This window comes from Ranitomeya imitator, chromosome 5 (assembly GCF_032444005.1).
Source record: "Ranitomeya imitator isolate aRanImi1 chromosome 5, aRanImi1.pri, whole genome shotgun sequence".
NCBI lineage: Eukaryota > Metazoa > Chordata > Amphibia > Anura > Dendrobatidae > Ranitomeya > Ranitomeya imitator.
In genome coordinates, this window is record NC_091286.1 from 433,903,171 (window position 1) to 433,925,064 (window position 21,894).

Below are 21,894 nucleotides of genomic sequence, written 5' to 3' on the forward strand. Positions count from 1 at the left end.
GTAGCGGTGGCAAGTGGGGTAATATTTGTGGGGTTGATGTCACCTTTCAGGTAACATCAAGCCCACGGCTTAGTAATGGAGAGGTGTCTATAAGAAACCCATCCATTACTATTCCAATAGTTGTAATGTTAAAGAAAGACTCGGCCAAAATAAAATCCTTTATTTGAAAAAATTACACAGACTACTTTAATGTTCTAAATTAAACCATACTTACTGTAACACTTAATTACCCGATGCCCTCGATCTCCTGTAATAAAAGTAAAATAATAAACCAACAATATACCATACCTGTCCGTTGTTGTGTCCCACGCTGCAAGCCAAGTCTGGGGGCTAAATAGTTTTCAACGAAGATAGTGCCAAGATGTGACCGTCCCGGCTGAAGACCCACTGGTGAATGAGATGCTGAGAGCGCAGCATCATTCACCAGCAGTGACATAATCACCGGCTTTTTCCCACTATCCAGAGGTCACCTCAGTTCAGGCCGGCCGTGATAATGTCACCACTATTGAATGAAGCTGCACTCTCAGCATCTAAGGATAGATGCATAAGTTGCAGATTTGACTGTGGAATTTTCTGTGCAGATTCTGCATTTCTAGGCAGAAAACGCACGTCAGAATTTGCGCCTTTTTTCATTCACCAGTGGTTTTCAGCTGGGACGGTTGCATCTTGGCACTAATTGGTGAAATTTCTCTTGTGGAGGCTAGCATCTCTATAGGAGAAACTGACTTGCTGTGGTCTGAAGAGACACGCCGCACATCCGTCTCAGCGGACATCTGTGGACGAATAGTGGGCACAGGATTTTTTGGAATCCCATTCACTATGCTGTAACATCTAGCCAATGTGTGTTGGACGCTGCACAAGTACGCAGTGTCCAACCTGCAGCGTTTACTGATCATTTTCACATACCTTAAGTGAAACCTTTCATGTATGTAATTTTAGCTACATTAATTAAATTGACATACATATAAATAGTGCTTGGTTTTTTTCTGAAGAGTGTAGCTTGCTTTACACTTTTTTAAATTAATAAAACCTTCCCTGGTACGGCCATATTACAGACATGCAGTTTCTTCCTAGAATTACTATATACACAGTACAACAAAGTGTATACACCTCACTACAGTGAATGAAGGTTAATTACAGTCCCCAAGAAGTGGTGGAGTACAGCGTCCTCCTCACGAGACATGTATACAGAGCCTTTTCTGTGTATATAGTGTTATTTTACCGTTTCTCGGATTCCACCAGTTTAATAGAGCTGACATCAACTGGTCCACGTTGTAATAATGACATATTTCTTCTCACTGAAGTAGCCTGTATATATGTAGATATTAGACATATCTAACGTGAGCCACAGGAAGCTGGATATATCAACTTTTTCTGACAGTGTCAAAATAGAATATTAAAGGCTTTTTTTTTAGTTATTTAAAAAAAGATTAAAAAAATAATACAATAAAAATATTTATGAGAAAAAAATCAATTAAACCATATGCCGTGATTACTCCTTAACCCAAACCACCAAATTTAAGGTGCAAGTAGCTTAATATGTACACCATTTATAGAGGTAGGTAGTTAGACAAACTGTAAAATAGACATATGCAAAGCTCACAACATGGCATAAGTGGCAGAATTTCATGTCAGGCATAGAACAGGCAAACAGCCCTCTAACTGTGTTTAATAAATCAGCAGTTTCCTTGAAACAAGCTCCATACATCAGGGAATAACAAGAGACAGTCTGATCTGAGTCATGCAGGCCCACTAATCTAATCTGAGATGTTTGAAATACCAAGAATATACCCTGCACTACAACCCAACCACAAGTAATGATCAATGTGATTATATATGAAGAACCATTACCTATAATCTTACAATTTAGCTAATGGCAATATTTAATGACACAGATTGCACGCATATACAAATATATGTAGCATATATAAATATACAGCATATAGCATATATAGCATGTAAAAGTTTGGTCAAAATTACTGTTATTGTGAACAGTTAAGCAAGTTGAAGATTAAATGATCTCTAAAATGACTACAGTTAAAGATGACACATTTCCTTTGTATTTTAGGTGAAATTTATGTATATATAGATATCTAAATAGATATATATCTATGCATATAGATATATATCTATATATATCGATATATATCGATATATATATATATATTTATTTTTATTTTTTTCATCTTTTACATTTTCAAAATACAAAAAGGGAAATGTAAAAGTTTGGGCACCCTTACAAGTTTGTGTGCTCAGATGGAAGATTTTTGTCATGTAAAACAATCAAACAAATAAGAATCATTTCAGAACTTGTTGCACGTTTAAAGTCAAAAGGTAGGAAATAACAATAAAAAAACCAGACACAGCAAAAAGTACATCACATTCTTAAAAAAAGAGCCTCACACGTGTTCAGCCTCTGCCTTCTAATTTCTTTTAATTTTTCTCTACTTATCCTCATAGTGCCATTCTTATTCCTGCAGTATGCCCAATTCCTACTATTTATGCTTTTCTATTGCTGCACCTACTACTGATGTATGACTTACCATAATATTTATGGGCTCATGATATCTCAAGATAAGTCATGCAAGATGAATTGTCCTTAAAAATAAAACAAATAGAAAACCCTTACTTTGCTCTTTTGGGTGCTATGAGTAACTCATTTTATCTTTAATGCTGGTCATCATGCCATTAGAGATGAATGAATTGATTGTGAATAAAATTAATTTGCTACGAGTTTCCACAAAAAGTTAGATTTTCAGGAATCTGAATTTTTGGGGGTTTGTTTTGTGAGAATTCAGGAAAATGGTGGCCAGCATGCCTCCATTTTGCTGGATTCTGCGGACCACAAAGGGATTAAAACAATAAACTCTTATCCTTGCCTCTTCTCCTTTCTCATGTGCCAACACTGATTCTTCTGCATGGTCCTCTGCTTCTCGGTCTGTATAAATAGTCAATCACATTTCTCGAATTATTATTTTATAACTTCTCAGCAGATTCAATTTTCACTGATCTTATTCAATGAAAATCAAACCTCCCACCTTCCCTCCCTGAATTGAGTGGATCTACCCAAATCAAATTTCAGGACGTTCTCTACTTACCAATCATTTCTGAATATCTCAAACCAAGAGGAATAGTGAGAAAGTACGTATCTGTAAGAACTTGTAAGTCTGGCATCCACTTGTTATGGAACATTTTATACTTTAAACTTTACATTATTACAGTATCTATGCAGTCTACAAAAAGGATTTTGTTAACAAATGATAGCGTTTCATCTTATATTAATGTCGCCCACAAACTTAGATTATATCGTCCATCTGACTTTGAAATCTGCTATTCTTGTCCTGGCTCATTTGATCTGAAGTTTATTTCTTTGGCTGGTTTACGTTTTCACCCAGAGTTCAGATATTTTGATGTACCGTACTTAATAGTGATGAGCGAGTGTACTCGTTGCTCGGGTGTCCTCCGAGTATCTGTTGTTGCTCGGAGATATAGTTTTTGTCACCTCAGTTGCATGATTTACGGCTTCCAGATAAGCTGAATACATGTGGGAATTCCCTAACAAACAGGCATTCCTCACATGTATTCAGCGTATCTGGAAGCAGTAAATCATGCAACTGAGGGGATGAAAACTATATCTCCGAGCAATAACAAATACTCGGAGGTCACCCGAGCGTGCTCGGTAAAACCCGAGCAATGAGTATACTCGCTCATCACTAGTACTTAACTACAAAATAGAAACTTTCACCTGTTAAGTAATGGATGAACATATATTATATTAGAACTAGGCTCCTTTCCTTATAAAATAGAATCAAAGTACGATAAGTCTACATACGCAGTACCTCTCATTCTCACTGATTCATAGACAGTGGCACTACTCTGCTCTAAACAACCTGAAAACAGGGCGCTCCTGCATCCTCAGCTCCCCGGCCAGTGTCAACACCCGGGCAAGCGCTGGGGCCAGCTATTGGGTTCATATTCTGAGAAATAGTAATAAGCATGATGGAATAACTGGAACTATACTGAGCTTCCTGCCTTTAAAGGGAATCTATCACCAGGTTTTTGCTAGCCCATCTGAGAGAAGCATGATGTGGGGATAGATATTCCAGCAGTCTGTCCCTTACTGGGCTGCTTGCCTGTTTTCTCTGCTGTAGGTCTAACAGATCTCTGAATGCTGAGCTCTGTATAACCCCACCTACACCACTGATTGGCAGCATACTGTGCACACTGTGCATAAGCATATCTCTGTCAATCAGTGGTGGGAGCGGGTTTATACACAACTCATGAATATAGAGAACTATACTAGTTTACTAGTCCTATAGTGATAATCTCCTTCTGATAAATGAGTGATTTTATGGAAAGAAGAGGAAGCAGTCAAGTAAGTGATACATCACTCGAATTAGGGTCTCTCTTGCTACATTACGCTACTCAGATTAGGTGGCAAAAACATGGTAACATTCAAAACGACTTCAATGACACAAAAAGAAAAGGACCTAAGATCACTACTGTGTACCTCATGTACATGGCTAGAGATGGGGATGTCCCTGGCATGTCTGATGTCCCCAATGTCATCACCAATCCTTCTCCTAAGCTCCCTGATTGTCTTCCCAACATAAATGAGCGGACATGTGCAAGTAAAAAGATAGATTAGACCATTTGTCTTACAACTTGCAAAATGCCTGTTGTTAAATATTTGTCCAGTACTCAAGCTGGTGAACTGTCTACCAGTCACAAAGTCACAGAATGAACAATTTCCACACCTAAAAGTTCCGGATTGCCTCCTATCTAACCACGTTCCGCTTTTCTTGGGGAGGGTAAAGGTACTATGGACCAACTAATCCCTAAGAGACCTACCTCTTCTAAAGATAATAGCAGGTGTTTGGGGCAGACAATCCACTATATCCGAATCTGCCAACAAAACATGCCAGTATTTGTTGATAATGCCTTTTACTTCCTGTTAGCAGTCATCAAAATTGCCGATCAACCTCAGAAGGTGGTCTGAACACTCCTTCGGTCTAGATTGGAGGAGGTTAGTCCTTGGTGTTGATTCAACTTGTCCAATGCTTCATAAAGGATGTTTTTGGGATACCCCCCCCCCTCCGTAAATCTATCCCTAAGGTTATGTGCCTCACAATAAAAGGATTGGTCAGGGGAACAATTTCTCCTAGCTCTCAAATACTGACCCTTAGGGATCCCCCTTCTGAGGCTGAAAGGATGATGACTACTCCATCTAAGATTTATTTGCTTTAGTCTTTGCCTGATGAAGAGACCTGTGTAGTCTCAAAAGCTTGCAGTTTGTTACCATCTTTTCAGTTAGCCAATAAAAGGTATCAACCACTGAGGACTCTCAATTCTATTTTACTCCATCTAAGCAAATTGTTGGTGGAAGTTGGTTTTCTGAAGATGTTAGTTTGTAAATGGCCCTCTCCATCCTTCCCAGTGGTGACATCCAGGAAATTGATGGAATTCAAATCAATCTCTGACGTGAACCTTAAGCCTATATCATTGACATTCAGTTCTTTAATAAATCTCCCAAAGGAGAGAGCATCCCCTGTCCATAAAATGAAAATATCATCAATGTAATGCCCCCCAGAATAATATCTGGGGGCGCCACCAAGACGAAGAGAGCAGAGTCTACTTCCGCACCTGTGCTATTCGCAGGAACACTGGATGTGCGGTAAGAGTCTTCGGTATGTGACACACACGCTAAATAATCCATGTGCTTTATATCTGGTAATTGAGAGAGTCTATATATTTGGGCTTACTGGGCACTTTACCTCAGGCACGATATCGAGAGGGGACCCATCCTATGTGCTGAGGATCTGTATCGCTACATACATTGAAATAAATAAGCTAAGTAGCATATTGATATGTGTATATACGGTGGGGCAAAAAAGTATTTAGTCAGTCAGCAATAGTGCAAGTTCCACCACTTAAAAAGATGAGAGGCGTCTGTAATTTACATCATAGGTAGACCTCAACTATGGGAGACAAACTGAGAAAAAAAAATCCAGAAAATCACATTGTCTGTTTTTTTTATCATTTTATTTGCATATTATGGTGGAAAATAAGTATTTGGTCAGAAACAAAATTTCATCTCAATACTTTGTAATATATCCTTTGTTGGCAATGACAGAGGTCAAACGTTTTCTGTAAGTCTTCACAAGGTTGCCACACACTGTTGTTGGTATGTTGGCCCAGTCCTCCATGCAGATCTCCTCTAGAGCAGTGATGTTTTTGGCTTTTCGCTTGGCAACACGGACTTTCAACTCCCTCCAAAGGTTTTCTATAGGGTTGAGATCTGGCTAGGCCACTCCAAGACCTTGAAATGCTTCTTACGAAGCCACTCCTTCATTGCCCTGGCGGTGTGCTTTGGATCATTGTCATGTTGAAAGACCCAGCCACGTTTCATCTTCAATGCCCTTGCTGATGGAAGGAGGTTTGCACTCAAAATCTCACAATACATGTACCCGGATCAGTCGTCCTGGCCCCTTTGCAGAGAAACAGCCCCAAAGCATGATGTTTCCACCACCATGCTTTACAGTAGGTATGGTGTTTGATGGATGCAACTCAGTATTCTTTTTCCTCCAAACACGACAAGTTGTGTTTCTACCAAACAGTTCCAGTTTGATTTCATCAGACCATAGGACATTCTCCCAAAACTCCTCTGGATCATCCAAATGCTCTCTAGCAAACTTCAGACGGGCCCGGACATGTACTGGCTTAAGCAGTGGGACACGTCTGGCACTGCAGGATCTGAGTCCATGGTGGCGTAGTGTGTTACTTATGGTAGGCCTTGTTACATTGGTCCCAGCTCTCTGCAGTTCATTCACTAGGTCCCCCCGCGTGGTTCTGGGATTTTTGCTCACCGTTCTTGTGATCATTCTGACCCCACGGGGTGGGATTTTGCGTGGAGCCCCAGATCGAGGGAGATTATCAGTGGTCTTGTATGTCTTCCATTTTCTAATTATTGCTCCCACTGTTGATTTCTTCACTCCAAGCTGGTTGGCTATTGCAGATTCAGTCTTCCCAGCCTGGTGCAGGGCTACAATTTTGTTTCTGGCGTCCTTTGACAGCTCTTTGGTCTTCACCATAGTGGAGTTTGGAGTCAGACTGTTTGAGGGTGTGCATAGGTGTCTTTTTATACTGATAACAAGTTTAAACAGGTGCCATTACTACAGGTAATGAGTGGAGGAAAGAGGAGACTCTTAAAGAAGTTACAGGTCTGTGAGAGCCAGAAATCTTGATTGTTTGTTTCTGACCAAATACTTATTTTCCACCATAATATGCAAAAAAAATGATAAAAAAACAGACAATGTGATTTTCTGGATTTTTTTTCCTCAGTTTGTCTCCCCTAGTTGAGGTCTACCTATGATGTAAATTACAGACGCCTCTCATCTTTTTAAGTGGTGGAACTTGCACTATTGCTGACTGACTAAATACTTTTTTGCCCCACTGTATAATCCTGAAGAACCTCAGGTAGAGGGGAAACGAGTCGAGTTTATTGTTTATATATACATTTCTGTGGGCAATTGGTGTTATATGGGCTGTGGAGTTTTCAAAATGCAGGATTATTTTTGAGGTATTCGTATGGGTTTTAACTGTTTGGGGGAGTTCTGCCTCTATTGCCTCCTTTTTGGCTGTTAGGGGATTCAATATGATTATTAAATTATCTTTAAGTATGACTGCCACACTTTGTATTAGTTAATAATGTGTATCAATGTTTTTCCTGCATCTCCAAATTATCAAGGCCCTTCACTAATTAACATAAAAGGCCCATGGTCTTAATGACCCTCTTTCATGCCACATTTCTTATATACATGTCCTTTAATAATATCCTAGCAGGGCGAGTCTTGGGATAGCCGTCAAGGAGCAGGTTGCCATTTGTCGTTTATTGTTTATAGGGTGCCAACCTCCGCTGTAAGGTAGGGTCAGATAAGGGTCTGTACATTCCATCAGGCCCTTATTTGTCTTATTCATCTAATACCTACCTCAGTTGTCCCAGTGTTTTTCTATACCCTTAGTATAGGGTTTTGTAGGGGCTAGAAGGGATAGTCGACGGTGAGCGGGGGCGCCATTGCGCAGGTTTAGGGTACCAACCTCCACTGCCAGGAAGGGTGCTGTTGAGTTTTAGCATAAGGGCCAGGCACCTCCTGTTTGCCTTTTCTATCATGTGTTTTTTGATTGGTGATGGTATATATATTTTTTTGAGTGCACCAGTATTTTAGTAGATTGGAAATAAAAGATATATTTTAATAATTTTGGGGTTTCCTCTTTGAACTAACACTCAAAAGGACATTAAAGAGGCTATCTGTTATGACCTGGTGGTAAGGACAACAATGGACCTGGTGGTTAAAGGGAACCTGTCACCCCGTTTTTTGAGATTGAGCTATAAATACTGTTAAATAGGGCCTGCGCTGTGTGTTACTATAGTGTATGTAGTGTACCCCGATTCCCCACCTATGCTGAGATATAACTTACCAAAGTCGCTGTTTTCGCCTGTCAATCAGGCTGGTCAGGTCGGGAGGGCGTGGTGACATCGCTGGTTCTTCCTCAGCTTTACGTTGGTGGCGTAGTGACGTAGTGGTGAACAAGCAGCGCGCGATCTGCGCTGTAATCCCTTGCATCGGTGGGGGCGGCCATCTTCCTGGGGCCGCGCGTGCGCAGATCGAGTGCTCTGCTGCACGGGGCTTCAGGAAAATGGCCGCGGGATGCCGCGCGTGCGCATTAGAGATCGCGGCGGCCATTTTCCCAAAGCCGAGTTTGCATCTCGGCTTTGGGAAAATGGCCGCCGCGATCTCTAATGCGCACGCGCGGCATCCCGCGGCCATTTTCCTGAAGCCCCGTGCAGCAGAGCACTCGATCTGCGCACGCGCGGCCCCAGGAAGATGGCCGCCCCCACCGATGCAAGGGATTACAGCGCAGATCGCGCGCTGCTTGTTCACCACTACGCCACTACGCCACCAACGTAAAGCTGAGGAAGAACCAGCGATGTCACCACGCCCTCCCGACCTGACCAGCCTGATTGACAGGCGAAAACGGCGACTTTGGTAAGTTATATCTCAGCATAGGTGGGGAATCGGGGTACACTACATACACTATAGGAACACACAGCGCAGGCCCTATTTAACAGTATTTATAGCTCAATCTCAAAAAACGGGGTGACAGGTTCCCTTTAACAGCACACGGAATGACCTGATAGTTACTAATAATATAGGACGAGCTCTGAGACGTGGGAACTCTGCTGACCGCAATCCCTAATCCTATCACACACACTAGAAATAGCCGTGGATTGCTCCTAACGCTCCCTATGCAACTCGACACAGCCTAAGAAACTAGCTTAGCCCTAGAGATAGAAAAATAAAGCCTACCTTGCCTCAGAGAAATTCCCCAAAGGAAAAGGCAGCCCCCCACATATAATGACTGTGAGTAAAGATGAAAATTACAAACACAGAGATGAAATAGATTTAGCAAAGTGAGGCCCGACTTACTGAACAGACAGAGGATAGGAAAGGTAACTTTGCGGTCAGCACAAAAAACTACAAAAAGACCACGCAGAGGGTGCAAAAAGACCCTCCGCACCGACTCACGGCGCGGAGGCGCTCCCTCTGCGTCCCAGAGCTTCCAGCAAGCAAGACAAAAATCAAAATAGCAAGCTGGACAGAAAAATAGCAAACCAGAGAAAAACAAGCAGGAACTTAGCTTCTGCTGGGAAGACAGGTCACAAAAACGATCCAGGAGAGAACTAGACCAATTCTGGAACATTGACAGGTGGCATGGAGCAATGATCTAAGTGGAGTTAAATAGAGCAGCCAGCTAACGAATTAACCTCGTCACCTGTGGAAGGAAACTCAGAAGCCGCAGCTCCACTCACAACCACCAGAGGAAGCCCATGGACAGAACCAGCCGAAGTACCATTCATGACCACAGGAGGGAGCTTGACAACAGAATTCACAACAGTACCCCCCCTTGAGGAGGGGTCACCGAACCCTCACCAGAGCCCCCAGGCCGACCAGGACGAGCCAAATGAAAGGCACGAACCAGATCGGCAGCATGAACATCGGAGGCAAAGACCCAGGAATTATCTTCCTGACCATAAGCCTTCCACTTGACCAGGTACTGGAGTTTCCGTCTCGAAATACGAGAATCCAAAATCTTCTCCACCACATACTCCAACTCCCCCTCAACCAACACCGGGGCAGGAGGATCAACGGATGGAACCACAGGCGCCACGTATCTCCGCAACAATGACCTATGGAATACATTATGGATGGCAAAAGAAGCTGGAAGGGTCAAACGAAACGACACAGGATTGAGAACCTCAGAAATCTTATACGGACCAATGAAACGAGGCTTAAACTTAGGAGAGGAAACCTTCATAGGAACATAACGAGACGACAACCAAACCAAATCCCCAACACGAAGTCGAGGACCCACAGTGCGTCCCTCTCTGGCGATCCGGTGCCACGCATATCTGAGCTCCTCACCCTGATTATGGGCCACAGACTCCATTAGCGACTTAGTTCGCCTAGAGCCCTTTCGTTTTCTCATTTATTGCATTACTCCACAGTTTCGCGTAAGAAGGTGATTTTTCCTTCCACACGTTGTAACCAGCTTAACCAGCTTCAATCTTACCTCATACCATTTAGCACCACTACCAGATAAATTGGAAATTGTTCTGAAGAAGGTCCGGTGGGACCGAAAACGTTTAACTGTCGAAACTGTATCTGGGACTTGCAATAAAGCTGATTAACTTCACCTTACTACCGTTTTGAGTGCCAAGTTTATTGTATACATCGACATTTTTTGAGAGACAGGGAGATCCGAAATAAAATCCATAGAGATATGCGTCCAGGGCCTCTTCAGGACCGGCAAGGGCAAAAGCAACCCACTGGCACGAGAACAGCAGGGCTTAGCCCGAGCACAAGTCCCACAGGACTGCACAAAAGAACGCACATCCCGCGACAAAGACGGCCACCAAAAGGATCTAGCCACCAAATCTCTGGTACCAAAGATTCCAGGATGACCAGCCAACACCAAACAATGAACCTCAGAGATAACTCTACTAGTCCATTTATCAGGGACAAACAGTTTCTCCGCTGGGCAACGGTCAGGTCTATCAGCCTGAAATTTTTGCAGCACCCACCGCAAATCAGGGGAGATGGCAGACAAAATTACCCCCTCTTTGAGAATACCCGCCGGCTCAGGAACACCCGGAGAGTCGGGCACAAAACTCCTTGACAGGGCATCAGCCTTCACATTCTTAGAGCCTGGAAGGTACGAAACCACAAAATCAAAACGGGAGAAAAATAGCGACCAACGAGCCTGTCTAGGATTCAACCGTTTGGCAGACTCGAGATAAGTCAAATTCTTGTGATCCGTCAAGACCACCACACGATGCTTGGCTCCTTCAAGCCAATGACGCCACTCCTCGAATGCCCACTTCATGGCCAACAACTCTCGATTGCCAACATCATAATTGCGCTCAGCAGGCGAAAACTTTCTAGAAAAGAAGGCACATGGTTTCATCACCGAGCCATCAGAACTTCTTTGCGACAAAACAGCCCCTGCTCCAATCTCAGAAGCATCAACCTCGACCTGAAACGGAAGCGAAACATCTGGCTGGCACAACACAGGGGCAGAAGAAAAACGACGCTTCAACTCCTGAAAAGCTGACACAGCCGCAGAAGACCAATTGACCACATCAGCACCCTTCTTGGTCAAATCAGTCAACGGTTTAGCAACACTAGAAAAATTACTGATGAAGCGACGATAAAAATTAGCAAAGCCCAGGAACTTTTGCAGACTCTTCACAGATGTCGGCTGAGTCCAATCATAAATGGCCTGGACTTTAACAGGGTCCATCTCGATAGTAGAAGGGGAAAAAATGAAACCCAAAAATGAAACCTTCTGAACTCCAAAGAGACACTTTGACCCCTTCACAAACAAAGAATTTGCACGAAGGACCTGGAACACCATTCTGACCTGCTTCACGTGAGACTCCCAATCATCCGAGAAGACCAAAATATCATAAAAATATACAATCAGGAATTTATTCAGGTACTCTCGGAAGATGTCATGCATAAAGGACTGAAATACTGATGGAGTATTGGAAAGCCCGAATGGCATAACCAGGTACTCAAAATGGCCCTCGGGCGTATTAAATGCTGTTTTCCATTCATCGCCCTGTTTAATACGCTCAAGATTATACGCACCACGAAGATCTATCTTGGTGAACCAACTAGCCCCCTTAATCCGAGCAAATAAATCCGACAGCAGCGGCAAAGGGTACTGAAATTTGACTGTGATCTTATTAAGAAGGCGGTAATCAATACAAGGTCTCAAAGAACCATCCTTCTTGGCCAAAAAAAGAACCCTGCTCCCAATGGTGACGACGACGGGCGAATATGACCCTTCTCCAAGGATTCCTTTACATAACTCCGCATAGCGGTGTGCTCTGGCACAGATAAATTGAACAGTCGGCCCTTAGGAAACTTACTACCAGGAATCAAATTGATAGCACAATCGCAATCCCTATGGGGAGGTAGGGCACTGGATTTGGGCTAATCAAATACATCCCGGTAATCCGACAAAAACTCCGGGACTTCAGAAGGGGTGGATGACGAAATAGACAAAAATGGAACAACACCATGTACCCCCTGACAACCCCAGCTGGACACAGACATAGATTTCCAATCCAATACTGGATTATGGACCTGTAGCCATGGCAACCCCAAAACGACCACATCATGCAGATTATGCAACACCAAAAAGCAAATATCCTCCTGATGTGCAGGAGCCATGCACATGGTCAATTGGGTCCAGTACTGAGGCTTATTCTTGGCCAAAGGCGTAGCATCAATTCCTCTCAATGGAATAGGATACTGCAAGGGCTCCAAGAAAAAACCACAGCGCCTAGCAAACTCCAAGTCCATCAAATTCAGGGCAGCGCCTGAATCCACAAATGCCATAACAGAATAGGATGACAAAGAGCAAGTCAGAGTAACGGACAAAAGAAATTTCGACTGTACCGTACCAATGGTAGCAGACCTAGCGAAACGCTTAGTGCGCTTAGGACAATCGGAGATAGCATGAGTGGAATCACCACAGTAAAAACATAGCCCATTCCGACGTCTGTGTTCTTGCCGTTCAGCTCTGGTCAAAGTTCTATCACATTGCATAGGCTCAGGTCTATGCTCAGATAATACCGCCAAATGGTGCACAGCTTTACGCTCACGCAAGCGTCGATCGATCTGAATGGCCGAGGACATAGACTCTTTCAGACCAGCAGGCATGGGAAATCCCACCATGACATCCTTAAGGGCTTCAGAGAGACCCTTTCTGAAAATTGCTGCCAGGGCACATTCATTCCACTGAGTGAGTACAGACCACTTCCTAAACTTCTGACAATATATTTCTAACTCATCCTGACCCTGACACAGAGCCAGCAAGATTTTCTCTGCCTGATCCACTGAATTAGGTTCATCATAAAGCAATCCGAGCGCCAGAAAAAACGCATCAACATCACGCAATGCCGGATCTCCTGGCGCAAGGGAAAATGCCCAGTCTTGAGGGTCGCCACGTAACAAAGAAATAATGATTTTCACTTGTTGAACAGGGTCACCTGAGGAGCGAGGTTTCAAAGCAAGAAACAATTTACAATTATTTTTGAAATTCAGAAACTTAGATCTATCCCCAAAAAACAAATCAGGAATAGGAATCCTAGGCTCTAACATCGGATTCTGAACCACAAAATCTTGAATGTTTTGTACCCTTGCAGTGAGATTATGCATACAAGAGGACAGACCTTGAATGTCCATATCTACACCTGTATCCTGAACCACCCAGAGGTCTAGGGGAAAAGAAAGGCAAAACACAGTGCAAAGAAAAAAAAATGGTCTCAGAACTTCTCTTATCCCTCTATTGAGATGCATTAATACTTTGGGCCACCTGTACTGTTATGACCTGGTGGTAAGGACAATAATGGACCTGGTGGTTAAGAGCACACGGAATGACCTGATAGTTACTAATACTATAGGACGAGCTCTGAGACGTGGGAACTCTGCTGACCGCAATCCCTAATCCTATCACACACACTAGAAATAGCCGTGGATTGCTCCTAACGCTCCCTATGCAACTCGACACAGCCTAAGAAACTAGCTAGCCCTAGAGATAGAAAATTAAAGCCTACCTTGCCTCAGAGAAATTCCGCAAAGGAAAAGGCAGCCCCCCACATATAATGACTGTGAGTAAAGATGAAAATTACAAACACAGAGATGAAATAGATTTAGCAAAGTGAGGCCCGACTTACTGAACAGACAGAGGATAGGAAAGGTAACTTTGCGGTCAGCACAAAAAACTACAAAAAGACCACGCAGAGGGCGCAAAAAGACCCTCCGCACCGACTCACGGCGCGGAGGCGCTCCCTCTGCGTCCCAGAGCTTCCAGCAAGCAAGACAAAAATCAAAATAGCAAGCTGGACAGAAAAATAGCAAACCAGAGAAAAACAAGCAGGAACTTAGCTTCTGCTGGGAAGACAGGTCACAAGAACGATCCAGGAGAGAACTAGACCAATACTGGAACATTGACAGGTGGCATGGAGCAATGATCTAAGTGGAGTTAAATAGAGCAGCCAGCTAACGAATTAACCTCGTCACCTGTGGAAGGAAACTCAGAAACCGCAGCTCCACTCACAACCACCAGAGGAAGCCCATGGACAGAACCAGCCGAAGTACCATTCATGACGACAGGAGGGAGCTTGACAACAGAATTATTATTATTATTATTATTTATTTATATAGCACCATTGATTCCATGGTGCTGTACATGAGAAGGGGTTACATACAAGTTACAAATATCACATACAGTAAACAAACTAACAATGACGGACTGATACAGAGGGGCGAGGACCCTGCCCTTGCGGGCTTACATTCTACAGGATTATGGGGAAGGAGACAGTAGGTTGAATTCACAACAGCTATCCACTACTTTAACAGTGATTGCTCATCCTTATGGTAAGTCATCAATGTCTGATTGGTGGGAGTCCGACACTCGATCCAACCGCCGATCAGCCGTTCGCGTTGTTGGCAGCATCCAGAACTGCTCATTTACGGAGCTGGGTAGTGAGCACTGTCAATTCTACAGTGGCTACGACTGAGTACTGCACATCCGTCCCCTATTCAAATCAATAGGGGGCGGATGTGCTTTACCCAACTGTGGCCACTATTCCAGAAAAGCAATCAAAGTTAAAGTAGTGGACAACCTTGTTAAAATGCAGCCCAAGTCACATCCACTATTGTAGGTACTTTTGAGGTAAACGTGAAAGTGTCTAAAATACGTGAACATTTTTGTAAGCTCAATGTACGCCAATTTTGGCAAAAGATACAACAGAATTGTGGAATACTATACCCAACTGGGAAATTCAGATGAAATAGAATTGGGTCTCCAGTTCATCCTCATCTTTTGGCCAGACTAGATATGGTCCATGAACAGTGGGGCATATTTATGCATACGGTCTGAATTTTGGACAATGCAAACTTTTTATTAAAGTGGTTCATTCTGTCTACGAAATTTAGCACATCTTTAGACTACCACCTCTACATTTGCAGCATCTATTTGTTGGCTTACTTTGTGGCAGAAATTTGCGCAAATGTTTTGGCACGATTGGAGTATGATGTTGCACATTGGCTGTGCCTATTTTCAGTGGCCCCGCATCCCTCTTTTTAAGGCATAGCACAGAATAAATGCGATGCCAACTATGAAAAATATCACCTTTAATTTGAATAATCTATCCCCAGTCACTCTTGCTCCAGGAAATCCACCATTCTGCATTACACAGAATTCCCATTGATTTGGATAGGTAAAGTGAAAGAACTTTTTCCTACCTGTTGTGGCGTTACATGGAAACGGAATATTTGTTGCCAAGCTTCCTCACAGATTACAGCTGCTTGTTAGTGGGAGGTACAGTTTATGATCTGCTCACGGTTGAGGTGTACGAGCTAATCTGCAATACCTGGCAGTGGCCATTAAACAATATATGAAGCTGTGGCATTCTAGTTTGTACACTGTATACATCTGGTTGTTACCGCCGAAGCTGGTAACAGGTCATTAAAATAAAAGTACTGGAAAAAAACACCTTTAACAATGATTCAAAGAAACCAATATGTGAACCAGCATGGCAAACATCTGCATAGGGATTGCTAAAGTTGCTCCATGGAGTAGGAATAAAACCTACTAAAGTTTCCAGGCAGAGTGCCATGAATACCCAACAAAATCAGGATGCTAATAGACATTGAGGCAGATTTACTCAGCTAAATATGCCACTATGCAGGATTAATTTGCTCTACAATTTTATCTTCCATGCCTTCATACATATGGTACATTCGTTGTTTTAGACCGTTTTACCAATTGGTCCAACAAAGGTCCGGGGCTGTGTGACACTTTGTGCCAGAACTATGCCAACATTTTGTTAAATTTTTTGCACAAAAGTAGCCAATTACTTAGACTAGGCAGATTAAAAATGCACCAAATTTATCTCACTGCATGAGCCACTTGGATAAATATTGCATATTTTATAAATGTCTAGTCTAAGTTTACACTAATTATAGAGTTCTAGAAAAGTCTGTCCCAGCACTGCAGAAATATTAATCCCAATAAACACGCAAGCTGAAAATAACAAAGCACCTCTAAAAATGATAGCCTATAAACAGAAAAGGAAGAAAATAGCACATATGGACAGGTTATGTATGGACTTCGGACTACATGTCTTGTCCAGGATTACAAACTGATAAGACTCACATAACGTCCAGTGGACCATTTGAGATCCTCAAACTGATTTTGATGGGTCGGCATTTAACTATAAGAGATATGTGAACCCTTCCGCTCTTGGAGCTGACTGTTTCCCATTGTTATTACAATCTAATCCATATAAACTATGTGTTACAATGTCAGATGTTATATTAAGGAAGCAGTTACAGCAAAAATATTTTCCCCTAATACTTTGTAATTAAGTCTATAATGTAATGTAAGTACATTAAAATGCTTAGTAATGGCCGACTTCCCTGATTTACAGCTACAGTCCTCTTCTCAATCAGATCACACAGGGGTTTATTTGTAGACCGGAAGACCCTTTCGCAGTGTAATCTATGGAGCCCTGCTCTGAGGCCTTCTGAGGCCTATAGTCTTACACTTGTGGAAGCAGTACCGTACCACACAGCAGTCCAAGTGTGACCTGCAAAGGCAAGCGGTCATGTGATGCAAAGGAGGAAAACTTGGGAAGTCGGCGATCGGAAAGTATTGTAATGCAACTACACTATATACTAAATTACAGACATATTTAAAAAGGATCAGGGGATAAAATGCCTCCTGGGAGTGCATCATATATATATAATATATACTATACCGCATATGAATACAAATATTATCAGTCTCAACAATTATTCTTATTTTTTATAGCTTGCTGAATAGAATATTGCTAGTAGTCTGTGTATATAGTACCAATGTTGAGTGGTAGAGGGTCATAAGTTATTTTTTCCAGAATGGCTGCTACTCTGTCACAAGTTGGGTCTGGTATCACAACTTTACCCCATTTCCTAAAATACCACAAAGCTGGACAAGAGTGGCACAAATTTGGGGGAAAAGAAAAAACTAAGCAGCACCTTTTTTCTAATCCTGTTTAATGGACATTTCAATGTATTAGTAGCATTACTGAAGTCTGTTCTCAAGGCAAAAATGTCCAGAAGGCCAAGGAGAAAAATCTATAGCAATTGCAGACAAACATACTGCCTGGTAAGCAATGTGGTCCATCATCCCATTCACTTAATACTCTACACATCTCTGTAAGCGGAAAGAGTTACAAATCATCCTCATGGTGAGATCAAGGACTAGTGACGTCGGCAATAGTGCTCAGGGCACGAGAGGTGAGAAACCGGAAAACATAGGAGGTTAGACAACAAGACACAATCTTCTACAAGAATGGAATAGGGCTAGCTTCATCTTAAATGTGCCGTAGCTACCGTATATAACTATAAAGGTTGAAAGAAGACATAAGTCCATCGCATTCAACCTGTCTGTGCTTCTTTGTCTAGAAAACAGCATATGAATGATATGCTTCTCTTGGACATTTCCAGACACTTTCTTATCCTGTAGCAACTATCTTGCAAGAACCTAACAATCAACGTAGAACAGACAGCGCCTTGGAGAATGCTCTAATTAGCTGAGCGGAGTGTTCAGAAGAAGAGTGTAGAAGTAAATGTTCTTGGAAAAATGAATATAAGAAGAAAAGGTAACATTCCCTAGGTAAAAATAGCAATTTTTTTAATATTTGTGATTATTACTGTAAGTATTAGAGAGAAACTATTGGGGGGTTAGATTATAAAGGTGGAAAGGAAACACCAAAAACAAGTAAAAACTGAGATGGCATATTGCTCCGATATGTCATCACTTTATGATTAATGGGGGTCTGACTTCTGGGTCTCTCTTCTGCCGTCATGATGAAGGGCCCCTCCACTGCAGATGTCCACACTAATTATAAAGCAACTCTGCCGCAGTTCCCATGCCCAGTGGTACCAAGGACTGTGCAACAGTCCCTATATTCTCAGGATCAGTAAGGTCCCATTGGTCAGATCTATTCTTTACGAACTATAAAGTGATGGTATATCCTAGCAGTATCCTACCACTTCATGAGATGGGAATACCCATTTATAGGAAAGGTCTATTGTTTAGACATTTCGCATAATTCACCACATTTCAGCACAATGAGCTTGTTTTGTCAAGTCACGATTGAGTCTGGTATGTCAAGAAACTGGTCGCTTGGTCTTCACATGAACGTTGTCCCTATGCTGGACTGACATAGAAGCAGCAGTGTAGTAACGGGAGATTTTGTCTCAATACTTAACAAAATGATGGAATAAAGGGGTAAAGATCAGAAGCTAACTTTCTGTAAGAATTTATTCCAAGCATCACCTATTGCTGGAACTCATTCTCTCTGGAGACTACTGTAGGGACTCCTGCAGTCACACATGAAATGTTTAGGTATTGACTGCATTTGTCAGCATCAGTTCACTCTTCACGACTCTCATATTGGTTCAGTTTCCCTGAATGCAGCAACCAGCACTCCTTGATGAACACCAGCAGGTTACCAGTCAGAAAAAAGATATATACATAAATATATGTATTCCCATATTCCATTAGTGCTAAATGCAAACTATCCAACATAGCACATGTATAATTGATGAATCAATCCAGGAAATGAACTCATGTCAAGATACAGTATCCTGACTGAGTATTTTACTACATCATCATAAAATACCCTGGACTGAATGCTCAGCTTAGACCCCATCCACTTTCCCACAAAGAAAATATATATATATATAACGCATATATCACAAACCATACTGAATCTATATGGCTTTTTACTATGGTAACTTATGCATGTGCTTTACTTTGTCAATAATAATTCTATACAAAGTTATGAAAAAGATGCATCTGGGCTTGTTTTGTGACACTGAGATAAAATAGAAGAGGCCATAAACTTTCAATATTATGACTGTAAATGTTTATGGATATTATCAGAACGTATTATCACTCTTTGAATACATTTCATGTCCCATTTCAGGACGCACCGGCCGGCTTATCCAGAACCTTGTATCCATACACGACTGTCAATCGATGAAAGATCCTGTAAAGTGTGGGAATGTTTAGTGATACATCTGGAAGTATTATTATTATTATTATTATTGGCCTCTCTGCTTATTTCATACCCTAGTTGGTTGTAGTTTCGCTGTCTCTTATTTACCAAATAACGCACAATAAAACACTGACGAGCTTTGAAGTAAAAGATCAGTTTTGTTCCTGATTTCTTAATAGTCTGAAGTATCTGAAAATAATCCAAGGACTACGAAGTTATTACAGTCATTCTGTAGTTTTTTTTTAAACAACATACAAGGAATACATTGCTACTTCGAGCACACCCGAACCTCCTCTCCTCGATCTCCTGTGATAAATCTTTAAGGTATAGCAAGTCATACAAATTCTGGATTGCATTTCTCTACAATCAGACACAGGTTCTTTGCACGCCGATGACTGCACGTAAACAAAGGCATAAGAGTCAGGTCGGAGTCACAAAAGTTTGTGGGTCTTTTATGTTATTGACAATTCCTAAATGGCAGCATAGCTGATGGTGGATGGCGTGATACGTGCATGTGGAAGTCCCTGTGCAGTAGTGAACATTGAACTGTTGCGAAATCTATTTCATGGGCTGGATCCTGGGATATCCGAGGAGCCTCCATTATCGTGTGTGAAGTCTCTGTGTGACGATTCTACATGCTGTCCCTTCTGATATGATGACTTAACCACGTCAGTATTAGTGTGTGACCTTCAGGACTGATCATGTACAGTTTCTCATCGGAGAACTTACTACTGCAAGTTTTTGCTTGGGTGGGAGGGGGGGGGTTACATAATTTTTTTTTACCGAACTGCATTTGAGACACAAGAACAAACATAGCAGAAATCAGAAATGTTTTATGATGTGTTCCCCAGAAAACCGCCATATATATAGGCCCATACTTCTGTATAGTAATTCTGAGCTATGCCTGTATACAAGGAGGGGGTGAAGCCATCCTGGAAAAAAATCTACCTGATCCTAAATGTAAGAAAACACCTTCTCAAGACCAGATACAGGCCCGTGTGATAATGGCCTTCACTCCACATACATGGATGAGTGACCGCAGGACCGGACAACCCTGATCCTGTACATAGACTGCATTTTTATCATCTAAGTGCACAGGCTTCTCTGCCATCATGTGCCAGGGAGAATCAGTATGCTGGGTGCAATCTGCCTAAGCTGGCACTGGGGGAAGTAGAGGGTCTCCCCAGGAACTTTTATGGCAGTGATGGAGACATACTGCATACATTAATGATGCACAGGCCAGCAATGACACAGGCAGATCCATGGCTGCTCAGCCCAGCACTGCTGCATTGGGCTGTGTGTGATCTTCCCACAGCACTGCAGTCTCCAGCTCTGCTCCCACCCGAGACCACACATGGCACCAGCCTCTCCTACCTTTGGTCTCCATCGCTGCCCTTTGTCAAGTGCCTGGAAGTTGTGGGAACTTGGAAGCCGCAGAATGCTCCTGGCAGCCTCTCTGGGAATGGTGCTGTGTGTGGCGGATCCCTGCAGCCCGTGATCTGCAAGCAAGCACCAGAGGACATTGGTAAGGGGGCACAATGCCTGGAGGGGGGCTGTGGCACGGGCAGGGCGCCGGTTACCTGGGTCGTGCTGCTGCAGAGCGGAGCTGTCCACTGACTGTGGTGCTGCAGGTGTAGTGCCAGCTCTGCCCACTCCAGCCTCGCTATGTACCAGAAGAGCGCCACTGCGCATGCCCGAGAGTCTCCCCTATCGCTAGCATTACACAAGCCTTCCTGGGAAGTAGTGCTGTAGCGTTTAGTCAGTCAGAGCACAAGGTAAAAATGGCCTGGATTCTTCACTGCAAGAGGGGATTGTAGCAGGCAGCCCAGCACTGATGTCCTCCCTGCCTGGGCAGCAGACTGGGAATGTCCCCCTGACTTAAACTGGCAGAAGAGTCAGACTAGACTAGAGAGGACTACGGACGTATGAGAGGCGCAAAAACAACGCATTGCACACGGACCAATGATTATGGGGCAGCTCCTATCAGCCGTATATTTCTCGTCCGTATTTTACGGGCTGAGAAAATCGAAGCATGCTGTGTTTGTCAGCGTAATGCGCAAAAAATGCAATGAAAGTCTATGTGGGGAGAAAAATACGGATTACACATGGACAGGGGTGAACCTAGCCTCTCTGCTGCCTGAGGCGAACGAAGAAATGGCGCCCCCCTCCCCCCCCCAACACACACACACACACAGTCCCTGCTAAAGGGG

At 42.8% G+C, this 21,894-nt stretch overlaps 1 protein-coding gene across 1 annotated transcript in view; it reads right to left on the reverse strand.

Moving 5' to 3' along the window:
- The window catches only part of FGF12 (fibroblast growth factor 12), an 803,689-nt gene extending 782,338 nt beyond the window's left edge, over positions 1-21,351 (reverse strand). The window contains exons 1-2 of the mRNA XM_069727124.1: positions 21,265-21,351; positions 21,059-21,183 (exon numbers count right to left, since the gene is read on the reverse strand). Coding sequence (XP_069583225.1) covers positions 21,059-21,071 — 13 coding nt within the window. The 5' untranslated portion in view covers positions 21,072-21,183; positions 21,265-21,351. The remainder of the gene's footprint in view (positions 1-21,058; positions 21,184-21,264) is intronic.
- Between the last annotated feature and the right edge of the window lie 543 nt (positions 21,352-21,894).